Here is an 11,322-nt window from a genome sequence, read left to right as displayed (position 1 = left end):
ATAGGAATCCCCCCAAGACAATGAACTAGTTATCTATCATCTGCTGCAAAGGAACACACTGCGGCCAATGGAACAGCATCACCGCCTACATGGTTCCCACCCATCCAGAAGGTTAACTATCCTAGTGGCACAACCATGGTCAAGCCTTTGCACCCTCTGACAAAGCGTGTCCTGTATGCTGGACCGACACACACATGCACGCCGAGCTCTCAGAGTCTTGACAGCAGCAGTCTCAGACAGGCGCACCGTGGCGCCGCCGCCCTGACTGGTCTACCCAAGCGGGACTGACAAAACATGTCGCTTCAAATGACAGTCAGTTGACCCGATGACCCTGCACTCGAAAACGGATTATCCCATCAGTCGTGCTTCGAGAGGGGGGCCATGGATACATACGTGGTCTCAAGCACGTCCCCTTCGGGTTTCAATGTATCTGATGCCTCGCTTTTGATTCCGTATGGTCCGGACCCGTGGTAATCGCGACGAATCGCGAGGCAATGTCCACACGGCGGAAGCTTAACGAGCTCTTGGATCGGGCATCTCGCGTTGTCGATCAGCTAACTTGTTAAAAATCGCCTCTTCCGCCTTTCAACATCCCATCGAGAGGTCCCGGCAGGGCTGGGGATTGGATCTCCGAGAACTGGCCGACCCAACCCGAGAAAACCGCAGCTTTAATGGATCTGGGCTTCGGCGCACGAGGCTGGATGTTGTGGCTTCGTTCTTTGCATTCACGACGCTACAGGCGCCCGAACCTCGCTGCTGACATTCGGATTGGAAAGATACATACACTACATAGTGATCCGACAGTTCATGTCGCGCAGCTCTAAAGAACCAGCATAGAGGCTGCCTGTCGTTTGGCGCTTCTCAATGTAGGGAGGTCATGACTAGGTATAGCTAAGCTATTATAACTATATGGTGCGGAGCAGGATCTTCCAACGAAACACCGGCTTCGCTCAGCCACCTCCTCCAAAAGGACGGCTTTTGGGGGTTACAAAAATCATGCTAATGGACTACTGTGTGATATGAATAGGAATACGCAACAAGAGCTTTTAACATGAGCTGGGGTTTATGCCCCGAACGCCACGGTCAACACAAATAGCCCTGTGTTCCTCAGTAAACTCCTATCGGCGCATGAGCAATCACCAAGTAAGTAACGGGGGGCCTGATGCAGCTCGGAGAACGTGGCCGCTTGGTTTCCTATTCACCTCCGTACTTAGGATTAACGCCAAGGGGTCACAGATAGGAGAGCTTTGCTGCTCTGTTTGGCTGTTCCCGTGCGCCCTTGTGACTCCTCTCTATTTTGGGCTGCGTTTTCTTTTCTTTTGCTACTTCCATCGGATGGCATTATCGTGCCAGCTTCTATGAATGCCGTCCCTCGGAAGATTCGGAACCCAATGATCGCTTTCCATTTGCCCAGCGCCGCAGTAGTCTATTTCGAAGGGTCGTCGACTTCGATTTTCGTGATGTGCTGCCCAGGCACCACAACCAGACCAATAAAGCGGCTTGTCATGTTTGCCTTGACCACTTCCTGATTCTCGGAACCCTGCTGGGCAATCGCTTCATTCAAAGCAACGGGAGTTGGGAAGCGATATTCATAGGTGTTTGAGAGAATGATATTCCGATCCTACATACCCACGGGTGGAATCTCTATGTGAGAAAAGTCGCGGGGAAGGGGAAAGAAGGAAGGAAAGAATCGAGGGGCACAACAAAAGTCAACTCACATTGTCGGTGCATTTGAAGAGGCCTACAAAGAGGCGTGTGTCCGAGGTGTGCAATCGGACTGTCCTGTTGAGCAATGACTCGAGATACGACACTGCCTGGGGATTGTCCATGGCTGCATGCGACGGTCTGTGCTGTTCTGTCAACTCGCTCTCGCTGCCCGTTCCGCGGCACCAAAGCCCTCTGCTTATGTCATCTTAACTTGCCATAGTGAGGTCATGTGACTAGACTTAACCTGACTCGGGTTAGCTGCCCTCGATCCACTCTCGACGCCCTCGCCAGCCTTAACACGACGAACGACTGGGCGGTCATTTTGCTGCGTTGGGCACGCGTGATCGTGATGGCGATGGGGGAGGCATGGATCCATGATCCTATATCCAGCCTCTGTACGAGAACCCGAAACAAAGTGGCTCCCTGAACGGAGCCGTTCCTTTATTTCTTTGGGAATACCAGTTGCTGTTGATAGCCATCATGTCTCCTGAGACATTCCATACGTTATACACTTCGAGACGATCTACTGCGTACTCCGTACATGATTGTTGCGCACATCAGCACCAGCAATGCTTTTACCCCGCTCACTCCATCCATCATTTGAAACACAACCTCGACCTTCAATAACACAACGAGGACCACAAGCACAATGCTGGGTCCTGACTGTTGGCGGATAGTAACCTATCCTATGACCTAGTTCTTTGCCTCTACCCCCTCTTGCCGTTTCTTTCTCTCTCCTCCTCCATTTTTACCCTTCCTCTTCATCTTTCCATCCACCGGTTCTCATCGAGTTACTGATACTCATCGCTTTACTGACTCTCACAAATCCGATAATTCTCATCGGTATACGTTGCCCATCTAACTTGATACCCTTTCGCACCAGACAAAGCTATCGTTGAGACAAGAGCGATGGCACAGGAACTTGACTTCAGCTCGCCGCCAAACCGCCATTCTTGGACCGACGGCCAGCGAATAGTGCTTTGTTTACTCCGAAAGTACTACAAAAACAAATGGGATGATCTAGCAAGAATATTCAACAGAGTTTTTGCAAGAGAGTTGAGCTTAAGTGGATACTTTCAAGGAATGCCTACAAGGGTAATCCACTCGCAGTACCACACAATGCAGCACAAGAAATTCCCAGTCTGGACGAAGATCAACTCTTCCTCGTCCTTGGCAAAGAGGGAATACGATCTCCTTTTCTTGATTATCACTACGGCTCGCGGTCTAGGAGTGACACTTATCAGAAATAACCAGCACACGCCAGTGTTCATCCAACCTTCTGGACATTCCTTCGTTGAACCAACTGAAAATCCTGTACAGAGACTTGAGATATCTAAGAGGCAAGAACAGGAGCCACCAGCAGATTTTTCAACATTTTCACCAGCTTCCGACGGAGTCATTCCCGAGGATGATAGGAGCAGTTCTTCAACCACTCCCAATTCACCCAACTCCACGTTAAGAATCCCTCAACCTGACAGCATGTCCCCAGTGCAGAACGGAAAGCCCTATCTTGCTTTTCGATATTGGAGCTCAAAAAGCTGTGGCATGAACACTTGCTCGTACTTTGTTGCGGGTATATGGGCAAATCGACCGAACCACATGTCACAGCCAAATTTCGATCCACTTGTTATCGAGTCCCTGGCCCGGTCACATCTTACAAGATGCAAAGTCAAAACACCATTTATCTCTGTGTTTGACACCCCACTAGCCCCGCTTCAGCGCGCACTTCAGGAAGATGACGGGATGATAACAGTTTTTGATCTCTCCTCCTTTGATAATACGCGGATCTTCTCCGCCGTGGATATCCTTAAGCATGAACCCTTGATCCTAGAGAGCCATGAACGCCCATACAGTGGATACAGCGAATTCCTTATCTGGGGTGATATATCCTCAGAGCATATCGTTGGATCCGTCAGAGCTAAAGATCTCCTGGATCTTTCTAGTCGCTATGAGGAGCTTTTGCAAATATCAACCATCAAATCATTCCGTTTGAATGGAAAACCTTTGAAAAGACGATTGATTGCTCAGAAAACACCAGCAAATAGATCCACAGGATATCTTTTAGGACGACTTCTCTGCAAAGCTAAATTTCCTCAAAAATATGCAAGTGAGCTGGCCATCAAGATCTCCAAAAGCTGGAGATTCCAAATGGAAGGAGATGATGGGTTTCAATTGCTCTCCAAAGGGGTCCAGGCAGGGTACGATTCAATACGAAAATCAAGTAACCGACATAGCCAGTGGAGCCATAAGCATTGCTCGCAAGCCTCTAGTACAGATGACGGCTGGGAGTTTGTGGAACCCTCTGACAATGCAGACTGGGTTGATGAAGATTGCAGTCTGAGCCCCCAAGAGCAAATCGATGTATTCGCCAAGAGCCGAAATCATATTGCAAATGTTATGGGATACTAACCTGGGTCCTGCGTGTCATGTTTACTTGATCTGGTTACATTTAATATGTTTCTTTTGACAAGGCCAATGGAAGTATGGATGTGACAGATGCTGGTTTATTTCTTCCATCTTTTACTCGTTTGAGAGTTGATATATGCAAGTTCTCATTGTGGATATTGGTGGTGTTTGAATCTATGTTGCAGAATGGAAAACCGCATTAGCGGTTCTGAATGGTTGTGAGGTGATGGAGAGTTTATTTGACTCAACAGCTGATATTACAGAGCTGCCTTGCTATTTTAGTGCAATTCATGCGTTATGCATATGTCCGCGTCCACTTGTTGAAAGTGTCATTTGCGTTTGATGCCCTCTCTGTGGAGAAGAGGAATGATGGGATAGGAATCGGTTGTCGAGAAGAGGTTTAGCGGAGCTAATAACTGCGCTTTTAAATCCGAGTCTGAAACGGAATGAAAAATTGAATTTCCCTATGGCATTGGCAGCTAAAAACTCCATCATAATGTTGGAATGGTAAAAATCCTTTTAAAAAGACAAATGCGAAACCCCCGCCGGGTGACACAGGGTTACCGTGAGCCTTTTACTGCTTAGTCGTGCCAAAGTTGAATAGCAAGCTTAGACAGCTAGTTGTTCTTTCCATATTCTTTGTCTCTATTCGAGGAACCTCTGATATGGGGCAACGGCCGTCCGCGCTCGCGTTCATTGATATACCTCCACCCATCATTATCTCACAAACTCCCCTCCAACCGTAAGCCATTTAGAATTTGCTGAATCCCTTGACGGCCTTGCCGGTGCGGGGAAGGACGCGGAGGACGTTAAATCGGACCTGTAAAGCAAGACGTAGAGGTTAGATATCGCAACCGCCAAAAGTCAATACTCTCGACTCCCATGATTCGCATATTCGCTCCGTAAATATGAAAGCGCCACAATTCTCCGGGGTCGGTACAAAACAAAAGAGGTCCACATACAGTCTTGCTCAAAGGCCTGCACTGTCCAACGGTGACCTGATCACCTTCTTCAACACGGAATGCGGGAGAAACGTGAGCGGCAAGGTTCTTGTGTCTCTTCTCATAACGGTTGTACTTGGGAATGTAGTGAAGGTATTCCCGGCGGATGATGACGGTACGGTGCATCTTGGTGGAGACAACGGTGCCGGTCAGGATACGGCCACGGATGGAGACGAGACCAGTGAATGGGCACTTCTTGTCTGTAAAAGAGCAGAATACTATGTTAGTCCCATCCGATATAGAAACCAAATTTAAGGAGGATATTGAATCCCGGGGAAGTAGTTCGGCATGTCAAAAAAAGGCGCAGGATAACATTTCCGCATCGCAAAAACACCACAGCAATACCGGCATCTCCGCTATCGCGCGGGTCCAGATATTATCGCGGGAATCGCAGAAAACGGCCGAACATCTCGCTGCAAAACTGAAGAAAACTGCACTGAAGCGAGCGAAAAAGGTCCATCCATACCGATGTAGCTTCCCTCAATGGCGGTCTTGGGGGTCTTGAATCCGAGACCGACATCCTTATACCATCTTCGGCCACCCTTTCCGACCTTCTTGCTCTTGGACTTAACCTTCGAGTTGAGGAAGATATGGGGCTGCTTCTGGAAAGCGCGCTCGGACTGAACGGTCAACTCTGTCGCCATGGTTGCGGTGTATCGGCTTCCAACACTGACTCGGGAGGGTTTCTCGAGCTGGCGGGTTGGGGGAGGGTCGTCTGGAGGAGGTGGTTCAGTCGCGGGTTCGTCGTCGGGGGTTTTTCTTCCAGATTTTGTGTGGTTGTTCAGCGCCGATTCAATGTGGGAAGGCCGCCAACCGCGCTAGTCCGAATCCGGTGCTAGTGGTTCTCGGCTAGGGCTTTTCGGTTTGTTTACAGCGCTAGGCCGGAAATGGAAACCAGTGACGCGCCTCTCCGTCTGGCGGCATCTGAGCAGGTCGACGACGACGGTCTCACCGCTGAACAGTCGTGCTTGACGGTCAGTTGCTTTTTCGGGTTGGAGCTTGGAGCATCGGACATTTTGGATATTTTGGATTTGGCTTGTTAACACCCTTGCAAAGTGCTTTTCTGAGTTGCTTTCACCCCTGTTTTCTATGAAGGACAGACGCGCAGATGGCATCCAGAGTTGATTCCCGCCCAAGATCACGGCGTTCCATTGCGCCAATACCCCAGACATCCATTCGAAATGGCAGTGATAAGGAGAACTTGGCTACCGACGCGAATGCAGCAAAGCAGCAAAGAACCGGATTACAAACAAAGGCCGCGAAAGATAAAAAGCTTCGGAGCAAGAGTCTGGGCCCGGGAGGATTGGATGCATTGAAAGATGGGCATGGAAACCGCCGCAAGGTAAGAATGTGTAGACGAAGGGAATTTACTCGGATTGCTCACAATTCTTATCTCTGTAGTCTACTATACCGTTTCCTCTTAAGTCGATCCTTAAACCCGCAATTCCAGTGTCCCCCATACAAAGTATTCCGTCATTTGAAGAGACCCGAAAGAGAACGCCTGGGCGGAGTCCACAGAGGTTGAGTAGTGCTAGGGGTAATAATGCACCTCTTATTGATTTCTCGACTCCTCCGCCGGTACCTGTGGTTGGGACGGAAAGCTTGCCGAACCCGTTCGACACATTTAATCCAACTCCCGCTCGTAATAGCGGACAGGTACTCCAATCAGAACAAGAACGGCAAGCTGCAAAAAGAGAGCGAGAGGCGAGGGAAAGACATGAACATAAACAGGCTATACTTGAACAGCGCGCTGCAAGAAGGAAATCTATGGGTACGTGACCAATGTCCATGGCGCGCATATCTATCGCCGGTCGCATTTTATTAACTAGCGGTTATGAAGCCAATCGTCGGGTCTCCTTTGCCCCGGAAGCTACCTTACATACATGGAATGTTGTTGAGCTGATGGATGATTCAACGACCTCGTCGGCCTCGACAAATTCTACCAGACGGGCTTCTTCGCTCACGATGGAACATCAAGCTAACCCGTCGGAGTCTCCCCGTTCGCTTGAGGAAGAGAACGATGATCTCGAACAGTTTTCGCCGGCGAAGCAGCAAGATTTTCTCCAACGGAGCCTCAGGCGCAATTCTGGAACTCCCCATGGCGAGTTTGACAATGTTGACAATGATGATGCTTTTTCTTCTAGCCCATTTAGCGGTGATTCAGGGGTAGAGGGTGACGACACTGGCATCGCATCTTTAGCGCCGGAGAACGAGGATAGTCTCTCAGATTCATACATGGATAACGAAAATACCGCAATGAGTCTCGACAATGCGACCGGCCGTTCGATGATGTCAGCTCATTCCGATGGCTCCACTACTGACTCAAGTGCTCGGCTTGATCGGTCGCTGCGCCTGGCAGCACAAATCGCTGGTAACAATGGCATTGACCGCGATGACAACGAAGATTTCTCTATGGAATATGCCAACCATGAAATAGCCGGTGCTTTTAAGCCATGGATCAGGAAAGGGACAAATCATTCAGAGTTTGACGCTGAAGATCTGAGTTCCCGTCTCGATCAGGAAAATGTAAACCCGTTTCGACGGTCGTCAAATTATCCACAGCATCATCGTGACGTAGAAGAAGAAGAAGAAGATGATGATGATGATGATGCCAATTACGATGAGACTGGTATGGATTTAACGAAACCCATTGGAGGAATTCTATCGAAACCAGACCAACAATCGCCCGTTGGTTACGAGTCAAATATGGATCGACGTACATCCGGGGCCACAACACATTTGGGTGAGCAGACCATGGAATTTATGAACGTCGTTGGCGGCATTGATAGGAATTTGTCACCATCGCGAGAGCTTTCCGGAGATAGCGACATTGCAGAGGATGAAGAGATGACTATGGAATTTACCTCTGTATTCGGCGGGGTGCTCAAAAAGCACATTGCTCAACAAGAAAATTCGACCATCAACAAGGAGCAACCTCCCCAAACAGAGGAGCAGGGAGATCAGAGTATCTATCCAGATTTGACTGAGATGGATATGGAAATGACTGGAGCAGTCGGTGGTATCCTTCCTCCTATTGAAGAGCAGACTGAGCCCCTTGAAGATGAGACAATCGGAATGGAAATGACAAACGCAGTTGGGAAGATTCTACCATCACTTCGACCTTCAAAGCAGGGAGATGATTCCGACCCTGAACCTGCCAGCTCACCCTTCCAAGAGAATATCGTTCCCTCTCCTGCGAAACCTTCAACTCCATTGAGAATCACATCTGTGCCTTTCCAAGACGAAAGCCCCAGCCTGTCACATATTCGCCTCAAGCCAAAGAGGTCAAGAAGCTCGGGAGCTCGTTCGTCTACAACGCCTACTAAACCAATTTCCCGTCAAACAACGCCCGTAAAACGGATGCCCTCTCCTTCCAAGTCGAAATCTCCACGTGTGATAAGATCAACGACCCCGGCTACACCCACCACTACCCCTCCACCGCGCAAAGGCCATTTATCTCCCAAAAAGGTATCCAAACCTGACACGCAGCAGCCTACATTAAAGCCGGGATCTATTTTCCAGCATGGTCAATCCACTCCTAAGATTGTTCTACAGGCTCGCAGGAGGTCGCCATCTGGCCTGGGTATTGACAAAGAAGGACTTGGTTCTCCTCGTGTGGCAGATATTCTCGATAGAAGGCGATCGATCGGGGAAGATGCCCAAACGTTCACTCCAACGATCAAACCATCACGCGGTGTTCGGTTCAATGACCCACGCAAGCTCGAAGAAGAGGCCAAGAAGGAGCAACAACACGAAGGCCAGCAAAACACGGCGGTAACGGCCAGTCCGCGGATAGATCGTGATACCGGTCTCAATATTAGGGAAATGATATCTAGCTTAACGCCAAAAAAGAACAAGCTTAAAGGCCGCAAAAGTTTACACGTTGGTGCTGCGAAAGGTCTCCTGGGGAAACGGCCAATCGAACTCGATATGGAAGACGATGATGAGGACAATGCCACAAAGCGACTTAGGGCTAGAGAATCTAGTCCAGTCAAGAATATTAAGCTGCCAGCACCTCCTTCCAAGGCGGAAACGGTTGGAAAGGTATCTCGCCTCTCCTTACGAAACTCGACAGAATCACCGGCAAAAGCCAATGGTACTACTCCAAAGAGACAACCTCATTGCAACGTTGCAGATCTCAGCGTTCGGGGAAATGTCAATAGTCAGGATTTGACTCTTGACCGAGAGGCTGTTGATATGCATGCCAATTCACAATCGACAGAGTTCAAACCTCTTCAACTCTCGGAGTTTCTCAAAATGACAAATATTCACTTTATGGAACTCAACACAACGAAGCGTCGTCATACTATTGCTCCCGATGCAGAAAAGAGGCGTATCACTGAAGTCGATGGACAGGTAACAGAAAGTATAAGCCTAGAAGACTGTGTTGCTGCTGGGTGTTGCACCATTCCAATGCTTGAGCTCTATCAACACGTGAGTTTCCTGATCACTTGATGTGCTGTATCTTACTGACTCATTCTTCTCAGTCGTGTCGCGAACTCAAGTCCTACATTTCTGAAGGTCGACAGATCATTCGATCTATTGAAGCCGAGACTTACGCTGAGAATCCCCCTCTGTTTCAGGAATATATCACCGCTCCACCAGATATCCGCCTGTTGATGGACAACCAATTTCGCAATGTGAAAGCTCACGCTCGACTCCTAAGTAAATCTATGTGGTATGAATGGCGTATGAAGCTTCTTGAGGGTTTGAAACAAGGGCTAGATCATCACGTCGAGGAAATGAATCGAGACTCAGAGGCATTGTCGAAAAAGGAGAAATTGTTGGATGATGTCGTGCCCGAGCTAGTTAATAAACACGCTAGGCTCCAGGTTGATGCCCATAATCTTGAAAAAGCAGTAGAAGAAATGAAAAACTGCGATCAAGAAGAGCTGAAACAAGCAAGGGAAAGGCTGAGGATGATCGATCTCGAAATTGCTCAGCGAAAGGAGGATCTAAACAAAGCACAATCGGACTTAGAAAAGACCTCGAATATTGTTAACAAAGGAACTGAGCAAAAGGCGAAGCTGCTGAAGGACATCCAGGAGGCTGAAAGCATCCTAGAGGAATGTCGTGGGTGGAGCGTAAATGAGGTGGATAGCCTCAAAGGTAAGGAGATTGCAACGTCGTCGGTTACTGAAAACCGCTAACGTGTTCGACAGCTGTCGTTCGGAATTTGGAGAAAAGTTCTGGCTGGACGATTATATCGGTTAGCTCAGGCTCCGGCACGAAATACGGCCCCGCTCTGTCTATGCGATATAGTAACGAGCTTAGACTTGATTTCCATCCAGCAGCGTTTACTTCCCAACAGTCCAAGGATCTGGCCATGACGCTAAGTTATGCGCCGGAGGCAACTAGAGGATCGATCACAAATGGCCCTAATCCAACTCCTGAGATTGCGCTGATGCTCCACGCCCTCCGCACGCGTATATCTCATCTGACGCAATCCGTTTCTCCTAAGGCCTTCCTTTCTGACATCTCGCAAACGTGGAACACAATTTCCTCCCTTCGAAACGAAATCCACATGCTTGAATATTGCGGTGTCACGAAACTAAAAACCGTCGAAGCCAACCCTGGAGAGCCGGCGTTGCTGAAAGTTCGATGTATCCTCCTAGGTTTCAGAACCGAAATAAGGCGGAAGAAACGGTCGGCATCTATGCCTATAGTCCCAGCCGGGAATAGATCCAAGGCTAGGATCGACGTTGATTTTACTATCAAACCACGTCCCACGGCCGTGAAGGGTGCGGACGCAGAACCAAGTATTGATGTCGACGTAGACATTGATGTATATGGGAGCAAAGTGTATGGATTCTCGAATGAAGATGCTTCGGACATGTCTGAGGAGCAAATTGGTGAATTCCTTATGCAGCTGATACAACGCCAGGATGGGAGAGCGAAGCAATTCGGAAGAGGACTTTGGAGAGATGCTGTGAAGGAATTGGAAGGGAAGGTGTTTTCTTAAGCCTAGCGTTCCCTGGCTTTTATGCGCGTTTATGGGAAGAGGCGTTGACTCGTGTGGGTATATAGAAACATGTGGATGGGTTATGCAATTGGCGCTGATGATCTGGTTGGGGGTGGGATAGCTACGATTGACTGCCTAGGAATTGTTAACTCCGTCTCGTTGCTATGGTAATTTTTCCTTCTTTATGGACAAGTGTTTTGGGACAATTGTAGATCATGATCATGTTGATTGAACAGGTGAGGAGGC

The 11,322-nt window shown here is 48.8% G+C and overlaps 4 protein-coding genes across 4 annotated transcripts; 2 read left to right on the top strand and 2 right to left on the bottom strand.

Annotated features, from left to right (window-relative positions):
- Positions 1 to 1,426: 1,426 nt before the first annotated feature.
- On the bottom strand, positions 1,427 to 1,829 carry D8B26_004351 (uncharacterized protein; the record flags this gene model as incomplete). Its single annotated transcript, XM_003065153.2, has 2 exons — positions 1,427 to 1,621; positions 1,719 to 1,829. 2 exons carry the CDS (start codon positions 1,827 to 1,829, stop codon positions 1,427 to 1,429), a joined length of 306 nt encoding a protein of 101 aa, XP_003065199.1.
- A 997-nt stretch (positions 1,830 to 2,826) lies between these two features.
- Positions 2,827 to 4,183, top strand: D8B26_004350 (uncharacterized protein; the record flags this gene model as incomplete). Its single annotated transcript, XM_003065152.2, has 1 exon — positions 2,827 to 4,183. One exon carries the CDS (start codon positions 2,827 to 2,829, stop codon positions 4,114 to 4,116), a length of 1,290 nt encoding a protein of 429 aa, XP_003065198.2. The 3' UTR covers positions 4,117 to 4,183.
- Positions 4,184 to 4,531: 348 nt separating this feature from the next.
- On the bottom strand, positions 4,532 to 5,878 carry RPS11A (40S ribosomal protein uS17). The gene is made up of 3 exons (XM_003065151.2): positions 5,581 to 5,878; positions 5,076 to 5,314; positions 4,532 to 4,933 (listed from the first exon to the last, which is right to left on the bottom strand). Exons 1-3 carry the CDS (start codon positions 5,756 to 5,758, stop codon positions 4,865 to 4,867), a joined length of 486 nt encoding a protein of 161 aa, XP_003065197.1. The 5' UTR covers positions 5,759 to 5,878; the 3' UTR covers positions 4,532 to 4,864.
- Positions 5,879 to 6,222: 344 nt separating this feature from the next.
- On the top strand, positions 6,223 to 11,238 carry D8B26_004348 (uncharacterized protein; the record flags this gene model as incomplete). Its single annotated transcript, XM_003065150.2, has 5 exons — positions 6,223 to 6,456; positions 6,516 to 6,885; positions 6,955 to 9,548; positions 9,602 to 10,223; positions 10,277 to 11,238. The coding sequence occupies 5 exons, from the start codon at positions 6,223 to 6,225 to the stop codon at positions 11,074 to 11,076; spliced, it is 4,620 nt and encodes a 1,539-aa protein (XP_003065196.2). The 3' UTR covers positions 11,077 to 11,238.
- Positions 11,239 to 11,322: the final 84 nt, after the last annotated feature.

Source organism: Coccidioides posadasii, chromosome 2 (genome assembly GCF_018416015.2).
Source record: "Coccidioides posadasii str. Silveira chromosome 2, complete sequence".
In the NCBI taxonomy this organism is placed as follows: Eukaryota; Fungi; Ascomycota; class Eurotiomycetes; order Onygenales; family Onygenaceae; genus Coccidioides; species Coccidioides posadasii.
The sequence above is the reverse complement of the archived record's forward strand: the minus strand, read 5'-3'. Positions and strand labels throughout refer to the sequence as shown.